We start from the raw sequence: 19,038 nt of genomic DNA on the forward strand, positions 1-19,038 counted from the left end.
AAAAAATCAGGAATAAAACAGAACAAAAACAGGAAACACAGGAAACCACAGAAACGGCCTGGGTCTGAGTTCCTCTGTCACGTTATCACATTTATTGAAATAAGACACTCCACGTCATCTGTAAATAAAGGCACTGCTACGACCAGTGATTTCACTGTAAATCTACTGACTCATTCACAGAGTTTCACCGTTAATTATCACTGACATAATTAGAGTCTTAAATAATGACATGTGTTCTCAGCTTTGATTCATCTTTAAACGTCTGTTCCTGTGCTACAGGATTAGAAACAGGGCAGAACAAGACCAGGTTCTGGACCAGGTTCTGGACCCAGGCTGGGGTTTCAGTCCACAGTCGACAACAGGATGACCTGACTGGCTGACGCTCTAACCTCTGCTTGTATCTGTGTGAAACATGTACCTCATATTACTGTACAAATACTAGAATGTGCTGCACAGTTTTAACAGCCCTGGGTCAAATGTTGTGTCAGATTCTGTTGAACGGTCCTGTCCTGTCGGTCCAATAGGTCACCTGTGTTCAACAGGCCTCTGCTCCATGACAGGATGAACCTACAGGATAAATGTGGTGCAGATATGTCCATGCATTCTTCAGACATGGGACAGATAGACGGACGGATGACAAAACTATTCTAATACCGCCTGTTCAGATTTGGACTCAGAGGTCGGTTCTGTTCAGTGAATGTTTCTGAACTGTTATGACACTGAACAGACAGGTAGAGCAGAGGACCTAACCTTCAGCCATTACCCTGACCTCTGACCTGTGACCTCTGACCTGACTACAGGAAGTCCTCACACCATAGACGAGTTCAGATTGTTTAGTCAAGTAAACAGACTGATGCCGTGACCTTTAACCTCTCATTTCTGACTGACTGTTGGTTAATCTGATGACTTTGGTTTTCTTCACTGTGGTATTTCTGTTGTATTATGGTGAGTATTTAGTGACTCTACAGACTTTATCAATTTGCATTTTCATTCAGACAAATATTTCGTTATATTATTTAGGATTTACCTAAAAACACGATTATATCTTTTCATTGATCTGTTAAAGAACTACTAGAACTACTGTAACTTCAGATTTACTGTTAAAAAACCCATCATTCTCGCATTAATAAGTGATAATTAATTTTCTTTTGGATTATGTTTTCTTTTAACAACCCACTCCATCGGACCGGCTCATTTCACACGGTAAACCCTGCGTTTTTATGCTTTTTCGTTGAACAAATGATGCTAACATCAGAGGTTTTAGCCGTTGGCTCGCTAAGCTAACATTAAGGTTAGCTAGTGGGTCGGCTCTGCTCGTTCTGTTAGCCGGTTAGCTGTTAGCCGGTTAGCTGTTAGCCTTTAGCTTCGGAGCCCGTCATCCATCCATCCGTCCGTCCATACATTCATCCCCGCTCCGACTCGACCCGCTCACCTCTATCTTGTCGACGTTCCGGGCGCAGCCGACGACCCTCATGCCCTGCTGGACCAGCGCCCGGGCTACAGCCGCTCCGATCCCCACCGAGGCTCCGGTCACCAGGGCCACTCTGCCTTTCCACCGCTCATCTCCGCCGCGCTTGCTCCTCCGGAACCGAACAGCCGCCGCCGCCTCCGCCGCGCTGCACGTTGACCCGCTCCGCTCGGCTCGGGACGCCTGTCGGCGGCTCCTGTCGGGGGTTCGTGTGTTCGGACGCGGTGTTGCGGCAGCTACTGCCTCCGGTGCGGGTCTGTGCAGCCTCCCGGACAGCGGCGCTCAAAGTGTAAAAGCCCCGGATCCATGCGCTCTCTGGGTGAATGTGAAGAGTGGAGTGTGTCAAGTGTCGGTGCGCTTCACTTCCCACTCTGTGCGGGATCCCGGAGCCTGAGGCGATGCGGACCACGGCGGCCGGCCCGGTCGTCCACCGCCCCCTGCCGGTGGAGAAGGGAACGGCAGGACCGCGGTGCGATGCGTTCAGGGACCGCACAGAAACACCGGGTTAAATGAAGTCACAGTGATCTGACCAAATGTTTAGAGACCTTACGTAAGAAGAACAAACCCGGACTGTAATGATCTCACTTTAATTCTAAAGCTGAAGACGTTGGATTTGTTTAAGATATGTTTGACAAAATTAATATTTATGTTTATTCTTGAATCAATAATCTCTGAAATTCCAAATAAATGTTATCCATTGCATCATCCTGTTATAAAAGCAGTTTTTTTCTTTTGAATATAAATGCATATTGTGCATATTGCATACATGTCTTCTTATGTCTTCCTGTATTCTCAAATGTAAATAATTCTGTGCTTATGAAGCTTCATTCGTTTTCATTTAATGGTATGATTCAACATTTAATGAACATAGAACTGTAGATGGTCTCATGGAAATTACCTCTACTTCCTTGGATTTTATTTATCGTTGATATGGATGTTGTCTAATTTTATTTCATATTATCTCCTGTTATTTGTCTTTAAACCCCATTTAATTAAATTTTATGGTCCATGTACCTTATATGCACAGGACAAACTTCAATTCTAAGCATTTGTTTTGAGATCTTACTTGTATTCGCTTGTCCTTGTTTGAGTCACAGATTTTTTTCTGATAATTTTATGTTTGTTTCCTTCTACAGACCAGGACAGAATACTCATTCAAAATTTTACCTGATAAAAAAAACAAACATCAGATTGTTTCTGTAAAATTAAAGCCAACTGGTATAAATGAAAATATGCAGCTCTTTCAGACCTCAGATTAAATAGAGAAAAGAAGTTCCAGTTAAATGTTCCTGTTGTTTCATCTTGGGAAAAGTTCCGTATTTACACCTCCATGTTCGCCTTCGTTTTGTCACAGTTGATGCTTTGTTCTGTGTTTGTTTCTGTTCCTGTCGATCTGGTTCAGAATGTTTTCCATGTGGGTGAGATCAGAGTAAAACTTTCATTTTTAATAAAAAGACTAAATGAAGATAGAAACATATATAAACCAGATAAACATATATAAATCAGACAGAAACATATAAACCAGAAACATATAAATCAGACAGAAACATATATAAACCAGATAGAAACCTATGAACCAGACAGAAACATATATAAACCAGATATGACCCAGTTCAGCAGCAGTAAACCACACACCTTAGCAGATCTCATATCTTAATCATCTACAGTTCCATTATTAGCCAACTTTACTTAATTTCAGTTCAGCTAGCTGTAGCTAGTAACATCAAACATTTTAACATTATAAAAGGTTACATACCTCTATATATCCCTCTTCTTTTCTCTGCATCTAAATTGTGCAGCTAAGGGCTTGGAAGGCCTTTTCATGGTGATAAATTCTCCAACCTTTATTACCTGGATGCTTGGTTCTACACCTGGCTGATGCTGTCATTCAGCTCCTCTCTGTCTCACACACACACACACACACACACACACACAACACCACACCACACACACACACACACACACACCACCCACCACCCACACACAACACACACACACCAGGTCTGGGAGAGCTCACCTGACTAATTACAGGGGGGTTTTGTTGTTTGTTTTTTTCCATTTCTTTATTTTGAGATCATTAATAAGGAATTGGTACACGTATTTCTTTATTTACTATATTATTACGGGTTGGCGCCCTGGGCAACCGTCTATGTAGCCTATAACATGAACCAGCCCTTCACTAAATGGTAAATATATAGCGCTTTCCACATATTTATGGTGCCCAAAGCGCTTTGCAAAGCCTCACATTTACCCATTCACACACACCAGTATGGCTGAATAGGGCTGAACCAATAACGGCTGAAATGCGGAAACGGCTGGAGGGAAGAGGAGCTCCAGCCATTTCCGCGTCGTGTTTGTTGCAGCTGCCACTGCCAGGCAGACCTCTGCTTCCTTCCAACAGTTTCCGCGTTTCAGCCATTTCCATGTCATGTTTGTTTCATCCATATAACATATGGGAATCTCAGATTGTCTCTGACATATCTGCATGGATGAAAGCCCATCACCTTCAGCTAAACCTGTCCAAAACTGAACTGCTGGTCTTCCCAGCTAAGCCAACCATACAGCATGACATATCCATCAAAACTGACTCCTTATCTCTGGCTCCTACCAAAGTAGCAACAAACTTGGGAGTCTTGATTGATAATCAGTTGACCTTCACAGATCACGTTGCCTCTGTCACCCGACCATGTCGCTTTACACTATTCAATATAAGAAAGATCAGGCCATACCTAACTGAACTGACCACCCAGCTCCTGGTCCAGACCATGGTTATCTCCTGCCTGGATTACTGCAATACTCTTCTAACAGGCCTTCCAGCCTGTGTTGTCAAACCACTACAGTTAGTCCAGAATGTGGCGGCGCGTCTGTCCTTCAATCAGCCTAAAAGGGCACGTCGCCCCCTTTCTCACTGAGTTACACTGGCTACCCATAGCTGCCCACATCATATTCAAATCATTAATGCTAGCCTACAAAATTCTCAATGGGTCTGCTCCTACCTACTTAGGTGCGCTGATAAAAGTTTATGATGCCCCACAACCACTCCGCTCATCTAGGGAATGCTGTCTGGTAGTCCTGAAACCTTGCACGAAACAATCCAGGCTCTTTTCATGGGTCGTTCCACGGTGGTGGAATGATCTACCAAGCACTATGAAAACAGGGGCATCCCTGCCTAGCTTCAAGAAGCTCCTGAAGACCCAGCTCTTCCAAGAGCACCTCCTGTCCTGGCACTTTCAAACATTCCAGTTTAAATCTATTATTATGTTTATTCTGTTGTTTACTTATTTATTTAATTGAACAGCTATTTTATGTCTTCTTAATCTATTCTTGTATTTTAGTCTGTCATTTAGCTTTTTTATTCTTCTGTACGACAGTTTTAATTGTACAGCTGCTTTGTCTTTAATCTATTCTTGTATTTTATTTTATCGTTTTTAATTTTTTATTTTGGTTTTCCCCCATAAGTCGCTTTGGAAAAAAGCATCTACCAAATGCATAAATGAAATGAAAATGAAATATGGTGTCAATGCCGCTGCCAGGTGAGCCTCCGCTTGCCACAGTGCATGTCGTGGCAAAATTCCGAAGATGCCCCAGTTACCTCCCAGCTCTGTAAACACATGGTTTGTTTATGGTGGATGGCACTAAGACTGAGGTTTGACAGATTTGATGAAAAATATGTGACGAAAGCCTGCTGCAGCTTTAATGTGAGACGGAACCATCTGAAGACTCTTCAAAACAATGATACAATAAACACATGACAAACATCTGATGCATATTAATAAATATTCTTTATTTAGTAAAATTTGCACATTGCGCTCTTAACATCACACCCAAGTCCCTGTTACAAATGGATGTTATTCTCTGTAAAATCTTTATATTTAGAATTTCTGTACATTTATCAGAACAACCTTTACCACTACACTGAAGTATCACCGAAAGAACCTAAAAAAAAAGACAAAAATAAGACTCCTAAACATATCCCTAAAGTCACAGTTTGCAAAGCGCGATTACTGACTCCACCGTGATTCTACCCATGAACGACAGACGGCCGGAGGCATGGTCCAACGGTTCCATGTGAGACGCAAATAACGTGGAAACGTGTTGTGTACAAGTGCAAAAGAGAACAAAAAATGACCGAAAAGTGAGAATCACATTTACTTTTAGGAGAAATGATTCAACGAGACAGCGACTGTACTTCAGATTTATCTTTTTTCTTTCTTTTTTGTGTTTCCAGACAATGGCGTCGCTGTGTCTAGTTGACGCTGGCGGTGGCGAACCACTTGCCACTGCAGACGGGCACCCTCCGCTGGCTGCAGGAGGGCGTGGTGGTCTCAGTGGCGCGGCAGTAGTCGGTGAACTTCTCCTTCAGGTGCTGTCGGTACCGGTGGCGGTTGTCGTAAAAGGACTGGTTCCGGTCTATAAAGGCCTGGATCTCATCCTGGGTCAAACAGTTCTCCTCGTCCGACATTGCCTCAGAGTCATCCTGGAGGAAACAGATGGGTTAGGACACAGGTGGCAAACATACGGCCCATGGGCCAAACCAGGCCGCCAGATGGTCCAATTTGGCCCATGGGTCCAAAAATGACACTGAAGAAATGAACAAGAAATTATGTTCAAACCAGTTTAGTTCAGGTTCCACATTCAAACTGTTCTTTGTTTTAGTGTAAAAAAGTAACATTGCATTAAAAATTTTACAAACTATCCTTTAAAATAAAATCAGACCAACCTGAACTGTCTGAATATAATCAGTGTAACAGTTCCAATATTCAGTCTGTTATTACATGTTTTGTGTATTTGTAGATCCACTGTATCTGTACATTAGAATGAACATGTATTAATGATACACTGAGGTTGAATATTGGTAAAATTACACTGATTTATGTGCAGAAATTTCAGGCTACAATTCCAAATTTTTCGATTTATTTGTTTTAGGGAGAAAAAAGTTAATTTCATGATGAAAAAGTTTACAAAAAGTGCAAATAATCTAAATGATCATGAAACACCTGAAATTTATGAAAAACTAGTGTGTTGACCTGTGTGGATCCACAGGTTCTAGATGTGGTCGTTTTTATGCTGTTGTGTATTCGTGCATGTTGTACCACACTTGTCCAGCAGTCACCACCAAAGCGTCTTTGCACTTTTCCTTTCTTGCAGAAACAGAGAAAGGCCCAATCCCAATTCTCTCCTTGCCCCTTCCCCTTTAACCCCAGTTCTAAGGGGTAGTGGTGTACTCATTCCTCTCTAAAATGGTCCAACCCTTCCAGACCTGTTCCATCATCATCAGTCATCGATGTCACTATAAACAGATGATCTAACTTTGTTTGGGACAGAATTCTCCATGTCATCAGCAGCTGGAACCGTCTCTGTTTCATGGGCTTTGGACATCTGTTTACCACTATCAACCACAAACTGCACAAATGTGATCTATAACACACTGAAACAGCATTAAACGGACGATCAAACGATTCAGTTGTTTCTGAAGTAAATCTGTCCATTTGTGTGTTTCTTCACTGCTGCTCTTTTTGCTGTGTTACCTCCATCTGACCAATGAGTAGAACTGAATTATGGCTGATTTCTCAGACCCCTGTGTTTGGAGGGTCAAACAGCCCTCCCCCTTAGCCCCTCCCCTCTGACTCATCGAGAATCGGGACACCCATACCCCTTTATGTGACTGCGCAAAATGGAGGGGGAGGGGCCAAGGGGTGAACTGGGATTCAGCCAAACTTTAGTGTCTTTATTCATATTTCATTGCCCTGCCCCCTGAAGGGGAGGCAAAGGCTATTGCTTTTGGTTCAGTTTGTTTGTTTGTACTTTAACAGCAGAACTACTGGTTGAATTCAGACCTAATTGGGTTTATAGATTAAGTGACCCAGAATAGATGTGATTACATTTTGAAAAAGTAGGTCAAAGTTCACATTTTTTATGAATTTTCTAAAATCTTTTTTCCCCCCATTTACTTATAATGGGAGAAATGTGTCTATGATGACATCAGCACACACATGATGACATAATGACATCAGCAGACATGATGACATCAGCTAGATCCATGACATAATACCCTACCATACATGCGAGGGGCGCGGTTTGTTGTGCCTGGAACCACCTGTACTATTTTCATGTTGGTCTGGATGTGGAACCTGAACTCAAATCTTTTGAACAGCCCTGGGTTCAAAGGACCAGGAACCACAGCCGCCAGTGATTCATCATATGACTAAGTATTAGTGATACTTGGATCGAAACCACTGACATTGATTAAAGCAGATCTGTGAATGGACCCAGGTACAGTGTAATGTGTCATCTGTCCATTTCCAGGAGGTTCAAGGTCACATGTTGGACCACCTTAAAGCCTCCTTAGATGCTCAACACTCGTACACTCACATTATTGACTAAACAGACCCATGTGTTCACTCTGTCACTGACCAGAAGTTCCTCCAGACTTATTTGGCGTCCGGGGGCCTGGCGCCGAAGTTGAGGTTGTCCTGATGCGTTGCCCACGGTAACCGGAGGGCCACGTTCGTGAATGCGTCTCCGCACAAGGAGGAGAAGAGTTCTTTGGTTCGACACGGATGCAGCAGAGGTCGACTGAGGCCCGGAGGCGACGCCCCGTCTGATGTGCAGCCTTCCGCCTTTGGGCCCTGAATGCAACATGTGCAGACTTTAATCATCAGTGGTGTTCAGCGCCGCGGGCTGATGTGAGTCCTGTGGTCTGCACTCTCACCTGGTCTGTGCACAAGCCTTTGCCCTTCCTCTTCTTCTTTTTACTCTTACACTGAGTGTTGGGTTCTGAGTGAGTCCAACAGTCCACGCAGCTGTCGGTCCCGTCCTCCTTATCGTCTGCACAGTGATGGGGATGAGCGCTGCCGCCTTCACAATGGAAACAACACCAACATACTGAAAAAAACACTGAAGACGGCACATGATAGAACATCCAAGACCATAAAGAAGACAACACACAGAGTCCACCAGAGTCTGATCCACTGAAAACAACCACAGTGACACCATCAGACTGTTGAACTCAACCTGATAACCCCATCAGTACAATTACACACAGACTATGGAGATTTATTGATCATATAGTCTAGTACATATTGTACAAACTGTTATTCCAATTGTGTGTCTTATAAAGTGTTTTTTATATATTTTTTTTGTTTTTTCTGTTGTGTTGATCATTCTTTCCTGCTCCTTCTTGTTCTTCTTGAATGGAGCGACTGTAACATCCCATAATTTCCCCCAGGATGAATAAAGTATTCTAATTCTGATGTTATGAATTCATTTATTCATGTCCATCCGTCAGATCTAGTTGAACTTCTACTGTGGTTTGGTTCAAACATGATCACCACCTTCATTAAACGACCAATAGACTCCCAGGACGTTGTGGGTCTGAATCAGTTTCTGACCTGCGTCGTCATGGTTACAGATTCCCTCAGAGCAGGCGATGTCTGACCCTTCTCCGGACCCCGTCTCGCTGCCCTCCATGCTCGATGAGTAGCCGCAGTCACTGCCATTGCTGTGAGGAGATAAATCTGGAGAACGGCGCCGACGGTTACTGGCTTTGGTCCAGAGGTCATGACTCCTAAACATCTGTGGGGTGGTGGGGCGTACCTGGTTTGGTGTCATCTGGGCAACGGCAGGACGAGGTTTCACTGGCAGCGATTCGCTCTTCACAGCTGGGCTCCTCCTCGTCATGGCCTCCACAGGCCTTACAGCCGGACCCACGGACTCCAGAGGCCCCTGGGACCAACCACACATTAAAACACATCAACCACACATTAAACACAAAAGCAAAGGTCAACCCAGATCCACCCCCAGATCTACCCCAGATCCGCCCCAGATCCACCCGTCTGACAGAGCCAGGAGGCGTGTCTGTGTTTATTTCAGGGACCTTCACCTGGTCCTGGTCCTGGTCCTTTTCTTGCGCCTCCTGCTCGGACACATCGTAGCCACACTTGTTTTTGCGTCGGTTCTTCTTCTTCTGCCTCTTCTTCTCCTGTTTCAGCTCTTTGGCTCTCTCTCCTCAGACAACTCCTCCACAAACTGCTCCAGCCGGCTGATCCCCTGCATTTCTCCACCGCCATCTACGACCATCAGACCAGAGACGGGGTCTACATGGGACACATCCATAATGAACAACCTCACAGACCCAACGAACGAACGGGACTTTACCTCGAAGCTTTTCCGGAGCGCGTCTACGCCCAGGTGGAAGAGGATCTGCCAGGTCTGCTCCTCTGCTCGGAGCTTCTGCCAGATCCGGTGCAGACGTTCGTACAGGTGAATCCCCAGACAGGTCAGGACCTCCTCCTGGGCGATGTCCATGGTTTTGGCGTGACGTTCTCGCCGTCTTCAAATGAAAATGATCAAACTGATGAATGAACAGGTGGAGTGACCCGTTCAGGTCTTTGTGAACACAGAAGGTTGTGCGCTTGGACATGTAATTCACTGACAGAATGATGGATGGAATGGGTTTGTTGTTCATCTATTCTTTGCTTCTTTTCATTAGTAGTGCAACTTGTTTATTTCTGTCCATTTTCTTGCCTGTTTTGTTCATTTTCATTAATTTTGCTGCTTATTTTGTGTCTTTACTAATTTTGATTCTAATGTTTGTCCAGTTTTCCCTTATTGTGTTAATTATCCATCTATCAACCTGACATGTTGTCCATCCATCCAACCGTCCGTCCTTTTTGTCACTTTACTACATATTGCACATGTCACTTTAACTCAATATGTCATCTGTTTAACTTCACTGTTCCATTTGTCTATTCATTGTCTCCTCAAGCCCCTGTTTATAGTTCTATACTGTTTATAGTTCTATTCTATGTTTATAGTTCTATTCTATCCTATCCTAACCTATATTCAGTTCCCTAACCCTTTAGGGTTTTGTCATTTCCCTTTTCTGGATGCCATGTACATGTGGATGAACTGATAGTAGTCTATACTCTGTTCTATTCTATTCTATTCTATTCTCGTTCTTTTTTACACCCTGGGGCCTTTAGGGTTTTGCCATTTCCTTATTTCTGGATGCCATGTACATGTGGATGAACTGACTCTGATTGAACGGGCCTCTTTACGGTCATGTTCAGTGCTACGTACTCATAACCTCCTGCGAACTCGGCTCTGCTCTGCCCAGAAGGTGAGCGATGAAGTCGGTTTCACAGCAGACGTGTATGTGGCGTTCATGTGGACAACAGCACAGGCCTTCGTACAAGGCGGCGCAGTAGCCCTTCTCTTTAGTGCAGTCCAACTCCCCCACCAGGATGTTGTACGCCCTCAGCACTTTATTCTTACAGTCCGTGCAAAACCTGCAGGCGCCATCAAAACAAGACCAAAAACAGACCAACTTCAGCTTTTACACCAAACCTGAACTCATCTGAACACATTCTCTGTTGTAATCACAGCAGTGTCCGGCTGATGGTACCTGTGTTTTCGCAGGTACGTCTCCAGCGTCTCCAGGAGACAGGCGCTGTCGATAAGGACCACCTCGTCTCTGCACTCCTGTGACATCAGCTCCCACACATCCATCCAGCTCCCACTAACGACAAACACACACCAGTGAGCACCACGGCAGCGCAAACCACCAGGACATGACTGAACACACAACAATTCATCATGACAGGGTTCGACACAGAGTTCAAGGTCCAATTCAAACACTTTTAAGGGTCTTTTTCACATTTTTCCACCACAGCCTCTTATCACTGGGGTCAAATCCATAACTACCATAATGATGTTCATTGTATTATACTATAAACATCTAAAATTATGTTTCAAGATAGCAAACACAAACTTTTATCCAAATAAAAAAAGGGAATCCACTTGGTCTTCTTCAGACACTCTCACACCAAGTCACTAGTCTCTTTTCTATTGATCCTCAAATTGTGTGAATATAACTTGGGCATAAAAATTTACCTAATGGAAAAACGACAATTTCACCAAACTCTTGTCTTTCGATTAAAAGTTTTAAGCACTGACAAGAGGTGGTTTTTGAGCATAGTGAAATTGGTATATCACGCAAAACTGCAATGGAAAGACCTTTTTCCACAACTAGTCACGTGAATAATAAAAAAAAAAACGGATGTTGATGGACGTTACAACAAGAGAAGAAGAGTTTAAAAAGAAACGTGTGGTTATGTGTGGACACACCAGGAAACCAAATCATTTAAGAATTTAGTAGGAAATAGAGGGGTAATATATATAATAATGAATATATCTGTAAATCAACACCATATTTGTGTTCGTCGTCATGTTTATGGAATGACTTCTCGTATCATCTCGCGATAATAAATAACAAAATCATCGCATTTGTGATTTAATGGAAAAACCGAAATTATGCCCTTTTTTTTTCGACATTTAGTAAATATGGGTAAAGTTTTGCACAGATACCCAATGGAAAAGCGACTACTGATTCAGATTAAAATGTACCTGGGGTCGACCTGAGAAGACCCGGGAGTTTTATTTTCTGACATAAAGTTTTTATTTTTCTAAACATATCACTTCTGTGTAAGTAGCTTTGGCTGGACATCTAACCTGACGGAGTTAATATTAAAAATAAATAAATGAATCACATCACAGAGTTAGAATTTAAGCACTTTCAAGCACTTCAACTAAAACTGAAGCCCTTTTCAGACTTTGAAAACACAACATCGATATTCAAGCACCTGTACAAACCCTGTCATGACCTCTGACCTCCAGGAAAAGAGAATGGTAGACCAACAGAACAGGTCTGACCCAGGTGTGGACTCACCCCAGAGGTTTGGGCTTGTGTGTGTCTAAGGAGTGTAACTGGCACCGTTTGTTCTTTTTGCTTTTTGGAATGGCATCGATCATGTCATTCAGTTTTGACCTGTTGAAAAACACACAGGACAAAAATACAGACGGTATTGAGAACAAAAGTATCTGCACCATCTCACACATCCATCAGTTACAGTTAGTTCTGGTTAGTTCTGGTTATACCAGTGGATTGTAGAAATGTGTTCACTTCATTACCAGACTTTAAACCTGTCCACGTCTCTCATGTGGTCAGTACTGTAACCCTCTGGTATCAGATGTCCTTTAAACACCTACAGCCCATAATATGCCCAGTGTCATAATGATGTCACAATGTGTTTCATACAGTTTGTTTTTAACCTTTTACATATTTTTGTATTTCATCAACTTGATCCACAAACAAAAATACCAAATACTCAATAACTGTCATATTTTAATGCCATGTTTGTAACGGCAATGCAAAAAAAAAAAAAAGACTTTTTTTTCCTTCAATCTACTACACAAAAATTGGATTAATTCTTTTTTATTTTTTCATTCTGTCATATGTCTCTGTTAACTGACTAATTATTGGACTGTTTGCTTATTTTCATTGTGTTTTTTATCAATTCAATAAATTCTGTAAAGTCCCGTGAGGTGACTGTCGTGATATTAGGCTCTACAAATAAAATTAAGTTGCATACGTCAGTGATTGACACCAACATTCGTTCATATTATTATTATTTTTGGTTCTAGGTCAAATGTTAAATGTGTCAGTGTGTATTTTGTACTCACTGGGTAGAAGGGTGTTAGTGTAGAAATTTTGTGGATGGATCAGAATTTAAACAATCATGAGAAAATGAAGAACTGTTGAATTCAGGCCAAAAACAAACTGTGAAAAACAACATGTGTGGATAAATAAATAGTGTGAGTGCATAATCTGCTCACCCAGATACTAGAGGGTTAATGTGACAAAAAAAAAAACAACAGCATAAAACCTTGATTATCGTGTTTGACTTGTTTGTGATTTTCTAATGAATATAAAGACATGATGAATTATTGCTTTTCTGTTTAGAAAAAACAGTATGTCTTCAGTGGAACTCGGATCAGTTTATCGACACATTATCATCAGGATTAAAACCCACCATTTTCATCATATTAGGTGTTTCTTCTCTTTGTTCTGACTTTAACACTGGTGTTTGCATTCAGTCAGTAAAACCTCTAATTTTGCGTCTTTCTCTGGATACAGTTGTAACCTGCCATCCCTGTGTGTGTGTGTGTGTGTGCTCTTAGAGTCTGAGTCGTACCCGTGGATGTAGAAGAGGCTGTAGAGCTTCTTGACGTCTGCCAAACAGGCCTTGGTGACCGACAGCAGCCCGGTGGGTTTGATGCTCAGTGGCTCCAGAGCCGGATTCCCCGATTCTACTAAATGAGAAAAGAGACGTTCGACGCTCCGTCTGCAGCCGACGCACGGCACCAGCTGGGATAAGGCAGCGTACACCTCCCTGGACGTCACCATCAGGGCCACATTCAGGTCCTGCTGCTTCAACTTGGAGTGATACTGAAGAAAAAACAACCACGATACCATCAACTACAGACTCAGCAGATGGACCACACGTCAAAGATAGGGACGCACAAGAACCATCAGCACCGATAATTATCAGTACCATACTGAAAAAAAAATGAAGTCATTCAGATAATTAAAGTTTTCACTGATAAATACAGCCCATAATATTACATCTAAAATGATTAGATTTGGTGCATTTCACCTGTACATATTGTTGCCTTGGCAACCACCATACAAACCAGAAGAAGAAGCAGCAGGTGTGGGTCAGTCCATTGTTTGTCAGTCAAAGGGTTTTCAGTTCCTTCCTCTGTTAGTTTAGTTTTATTTGGAGCACATACAATCATCAGATAACACACAGCCATACAACATAGTCAAACTACATTTTTCAGTACTCAAAAAGAGTGAGAAGAAGTATAACTTGTAGACTCCACCCTCTTTTTACAAACCAATAATTCAATTAATTCCGCTTCCTTTGTTTTAACACAGTTTTTTCTATATATTTTTACAATAACACAAAGCATCCATACAAACCACTCAAATATATATTTTTTTAGTCACCTCATATACAGTCAGATTTGTTGATTGTTGCTACAGCTGTCAGACACAGATAAAGGTCCAGATCCAGGCCCAGTGGTTGTTTTGTCAGTTTTGTTCCGACATCAGTAGAAGAACAGGGACATTCGAAAACACTGAACGTCCAAACAGCTGATAGTAGCTTAACGCCCCAGAACAGTGACCAATCAGCACCAAAGTAGGTGTGGACATCTGTAGCTACACCCACTTTCACATCTGCTAAATCCCACCCCCAGTTCAATGGCTGTTGTCCACGTTCAGCCTTGTCCTCTTCATTGGGACACATTATAGAGACAAAGCTGAACGGAGCTGAATGTGTGAAAACAGCAGTCAATCATCACCAAATTCTGTCTGTGACATAAATAGAACTGAAAACCCTTGGACTATTGTCCATTTGAAGCAGACAGAGGCTTTAGGTTCTGTAGAAGCCTTTTGGACTATTAACGGAGTTTAACACTGACCGGAAAGAAGAAGAAAACAACTGGAACTGGAAGCACTCAGAGAGCGCAGGCCTCCGCCAAGGCAGGTCAGTGCCCTGGACTTGGATGAAAATTTCAGGAAATGTTGATACTGGCACAAGGAACAAATGATTACATTTTGGTGTTGATCGGGGGTGGGGGGCCACGGGGGCCCACTGATCTGCCTTGGCGGAGGTCTGCGCTCTACGAGTGCTTTTCTAGAAAAGACAGCACAGGCCTCCGCCAAGGCAGATCAGTGGGCCCCCGTGCCCCCCACCCCGATCAACACCAAAATTTAATCATTTGTTCCTTGTGCCAGTATCAACATTTCCTGAAATTTTCATCCAAATCCATCCATAACTTTTTGAGTTATCTTGGACACAAACAGACAGACAAACAGACAGACAAACACACCAATGCTGACAAAAACATTACCTTCTTGGTGGAGGTAACAATGGGAACTATTGGGGTTTGGGATCAGTATGGTTTAGGAGAAGCAGGAGGCTATCGGTATCACTTGTAAAAACAATGACTATGCATCTGTAGTTAAGGACCAACAGAGTCCAGGCTGATCCACTGACCTCAGAGAACTGTTTCCAGTGGGAGGCGTTGACGTCCTGGTTGTCAACATCTACAACACTATCAGGAAACTCCATCACCATCTGAAAATGAGAGGAAAACAACAACGTTGGTCTGTGAGGGAGTCAGTTCAGTCAGGCTCAAAATAACACCGTCTCCTGGAGAACTGTTGATCATGTTTCTATAAATAATTGCTGTGGTTTTAAGAGTCGTTGAATGAACCCATCAGAGCTATGTTTGATGTTTACATGGATTCCACTGGGACATGAGAGCTGGAATGGAAGCGTGTTCTTCTGCCTTATGCTTAAAGACATGACTGATGGGTGGAATTACTGACACTACTGCTCCACATCAGCCTCATCTGTCTTTAGATTCAGTTGTACATTTGAGAAGCTGCACGTTATTTCAGCTTTAACTGCAAATTTTTTAACATTTTCACATTAACACATAAAGACCCAGTGGTACTTTTGTGTCAGTTCCAAAATAGTTTTTTCGCTATATTTAACATTTCTTAAGTAATTGATAACCATTTATTATACATTATCCTCTGCATTTTGTATTTTTTCCATGTAAATCCTGTATTTCCTATACATAGGACTCATTTTTTTCCAATAAAAAATGCTTAATGAGAGTTGGGGGTACTTGGATAAAAAGTCTATTTCAGGGGGTACTCCACTGTAAAAAGTTGGAGAACCCCTGTATTAGTGGATCAACAGGTATTAAACAGTTCCATCAGTAGATGGTTTAGGTCACTGGTGGATGTTTGGGTCCTTAAGGGCTAAAAGTGTTTCATCTCATTCATGAAAATCCACACATTTCCAAATTATATTGATTTTGAACATTTCAAAAATCTGAATATTGACAAATGATGGAAATGTGTCCTTTAGGAGTTAAAATAAAAATAGTCCATGTTTGTGAGTTCCACAGAAGCTTTAAACATCCTCTGGGATGGTCACAGTCATTCTCTGCGGACGGTGAAGCTTTATATGTATGACCTCCTGAACCATGATGCATTGCTCTACGTGGTACATGTTTTTACCTGGATCCGCATGAGCTGGGGATGGTTCCATCGTCATCATGTGTACATGCCAACAACTGGACCAAGCCCTTTACCATCAGCCTGTTCTAGGAGTTCTGATTATGATATAACTCATGAAGCGGACAGTGAAACAGTATGGTGAATGGGTTTACTGTTACTTTATCATATATGGGAACATATTACAAAGCAGATTTACTGATTATCTCAATCCTGTGGTACTCTAAGGTCATGGATGTAGTCACAAATGACAGAGTTTTACAGAGTGCAGAACTCGTTAGGAAAAACTGTTTTCCATAAAGACCCCATCAAGCACAGATCCTGTCTGTTATGGGTCTATAATAAACATAATAAGAAATAACTTCCATTAGAGCCGGAGGTGGCTGTGTCTTACACCTGTATGGAGGAAAACCTCTGCTGTAGATTAAAATACGACTCTAACCCTTAAACAGAACTAAGGCTGACACTTAATGTTGTGGACACATGAATCTAAAATGGGACAGTTTTACTGAACAGACTTCACTGCTGATAACAATGTCTGCAGCACACTGTTCTACATGTGATGGGCATTTTCTGAATATGAACGTCTCATTTCAGTGTCAGATTAGTCTCTTCCTTTATCCAGAGTCTGGTCTTTATTCATAAAGTGTTTAGTATGAACTCAGCCTCAGATGACAGGACTGCTGGGCCTGCTAACAGCCGCTTTAGCCTCCACTGACACACTCTCCTTGCAGTCAAACATATGGAAGTCTCACCGTTAAAGTGTCGTCGATGTACAGGGGATCTGTCTGACGAGGAACGGGTAATCCTCCTCCCCTCCCTGCAGACCGCGACCAGCGAGCCATGACTCCTTCCAGTTTCGGTTGTGGATCAGATCTCCTGCAGGTTCACACACAGCTGACATTAGCTCAGGCTACACCAGGATAACGTTAGCCTCCTGCGGCTCACTGCGATAATACCACCCAGTCACTACAAAGAGATGATCTGACAGAATAAATTACAGTATAATCTATTAAAACACCAACATTTAAGCACAGCTAACAGTGTCTGAAGAACACAGGTCAAGGTAACTCCTACAGATTTATGTTGACCCAGATTTCACCTGCTAACTGAGAAACAGGCGCTTTGGAAAGTTAAACAGTCGAATATAAATAACATAATTTAAATTAGCATCTATATACTTTTACATGAACCCATTTAAGTTGTAAATACAGTCAAATCAGGTTAGTGTCTTATCTGTGGAGCAGCGTAAAATCCTGACACCAGTAACCGGCGGCTAGCTGCTAATGCTAACCTGCTAGCTACTTTCAACTGTCAGTACAAATACAAAACCGGGTAAATATAGGAGTATTTTACTGTATATTTTATCAAATTAACATTGTCAACCTTCATCATACATCGATGTTCATGTTACTTTGATAAATTTGATAAATTGCTGATTTGATCCCCGCCCTGACAATGCCTATAAAGTTGGCTAACTTAGTGCTTAGCATTGTTGTCCTACATAGCCCCGTTAGCAGGCTAATCTGGAGTTGGACCGGGAGACCGGAGCTACTTCCACCCGCTTCTTCCCCGGTTTCAACGCATAAACCGAAACACGTTCACGAACAAAGTGGAGACATTCATGACAACAGTCTGTTTATGTGTTCACCCTCACCTGCGTCTGAAATATCCGATTAAAACAAAACTAAAGAAGTGCGACAGTGAATCGGCGGCGGTGGCGGAATCTTCATCACTATTCTGACCTTTGGCCTCGGGACGTAGCAACACGTAGAGCGACCGGAGGAGGCCACGCCTCCAGGGGGCGCTGCAGGCGGAGGAGCGGCTCCGTCCACCAGAGGAAACAGAGTATGGAAAGGCAGAATATAAAGAGAGAATAAGGCCTTTTGTTTATTGACAGTTTATTATTCTTTTCCTTCATCTTCTTAGGACTGAAATAAAGAAATAAGAAACATTTCTAAATCTTATTTTCTTTTATCATCCCTGTCCTTCCTTTGTACTTTTGGAACAGTCACTGTAAACTAAACTCAAATACATTCATCACATTCCTTCTAAACCAGGGCTCTCAAACATGCGAAAACACACATACAAAAAATAATGACTCCACATTTTCTCCTGGGTTTGATGTGGGAAAAAAAAATTACATTATATCTATAAATAATGACAACTTCAAAATTTTGTCTTTGTTTTAGTGCAAAAAAAATAACACTAATTTATGAAAATATTTACATTTACAAACTATCCTGTAACAATAAAATGTAAATAACCTTAACATTTATGAACAACCTGAAATATGTAAAGAAAATTAAGCACAATTTTCTGCCTATTAAGTGCTTAGTGTCTTTGTAGATTTGATCCATAATGCACATAAAAATGATAAATTGAGCCATATTTTTAATATTGCCCTTATTTTTCTTAAGAAATTTCAGTTTTTTTCAGGTTATTCATATCTTTTTTGTTTGGATAGTTTCTAAATGTACATATTTTCATAATGTAATGGGGGGGTTGCACTAAAACACAGACAAAAAGTTGGAGTTGTCATTATTTATAGGTTCTTATGCTATTATCTTATTGGTCTGGCCCACTGGAGATCAAATCAGGCTGAATGTGGAACCTGAAAGAAGATGAC

General features: G+C 42.0%; 3 protein-coding genes across 3 annotated transcripts in view; 1 reads left to right on the forward strand and 2 right to left on the reverse strand.

Moving 5' to 3' along the window:
• Positions 1 to 1,474, reverse strand: part of LOC115432611 (beta-glucuronidase-like) — an 8,365-nt gene extending 6,891 nt beyond the window's left edge. The window contains 1 exon segment of the mRNA XM_030153518.1: positions 1,402 to 1,474. Within this exon segment, the coding sequence (XP_030009378.1) occupies positions 1,402 to 1,474 (73 nt within the window).
• Positions 1 to 19,038, forward strand: part of LOC115432946 (unconventional myosin-XIX-like) — an 84,855-nt gene that overhangs the window by 46,003 nt on the left and 19,814 nt on the right. Inside the window, 1 exon segment of the mRNA XM_030154056.1 lies at positions 6,285 to 6,295. The gene's annotated coding sequence lies outside the window, so the exon portion shown is untranslated.
• LOC115432935 (gametogenetin-binding protein 2-like) lies at positions 5,677 to 18,233 on the reverse strand. The gene is given in 19 exon segments (XM_030154043.1): positions 5,677 to 5,945; positions 7,883 to 7,902; positions 7,905 to 8,097; positions 8,181 to 8,326; positions 8,860 to 8,985; positions 9,065 to 9,175; positions 9,178 to 9,193; positions 9,351 to 9,475; positions 9,478 to 9,522; positions 9,525 to 9,537; positions 9,626 to 9,800; positions 10,550 to 10,568; positions 10,571 to 10,758; positions 10,875 to 10,988; positions 12,198 to 12,296; positions 13,504 to 13,757; positions 15,376 to 15,456; positions 17,165 to 17,288; positions 18,067 to 18,233. Coding segments are annotated over 18 exon segments (2,046 nt in total). The 5' UTR covers positions 17,255 to 17,288; positions 18,067 to 18,233; the 3' UTR covers positions 5,677 to 5,714.

This window comes from Sphaeramia orbicularis, chromosome 14, assembly GCF_902148855.1.
Source record: "Sphaeramia orbicularis chromosome 14, fSphaOr1.1, whole genome shotgun sequence".
Lineage (NCBI taxonomy): Eukaryota > Metazoa > Chordata > Actinopteri > Kurtiformes > Apogonidae > Sphaeramia > Sphaeramia orbicularis.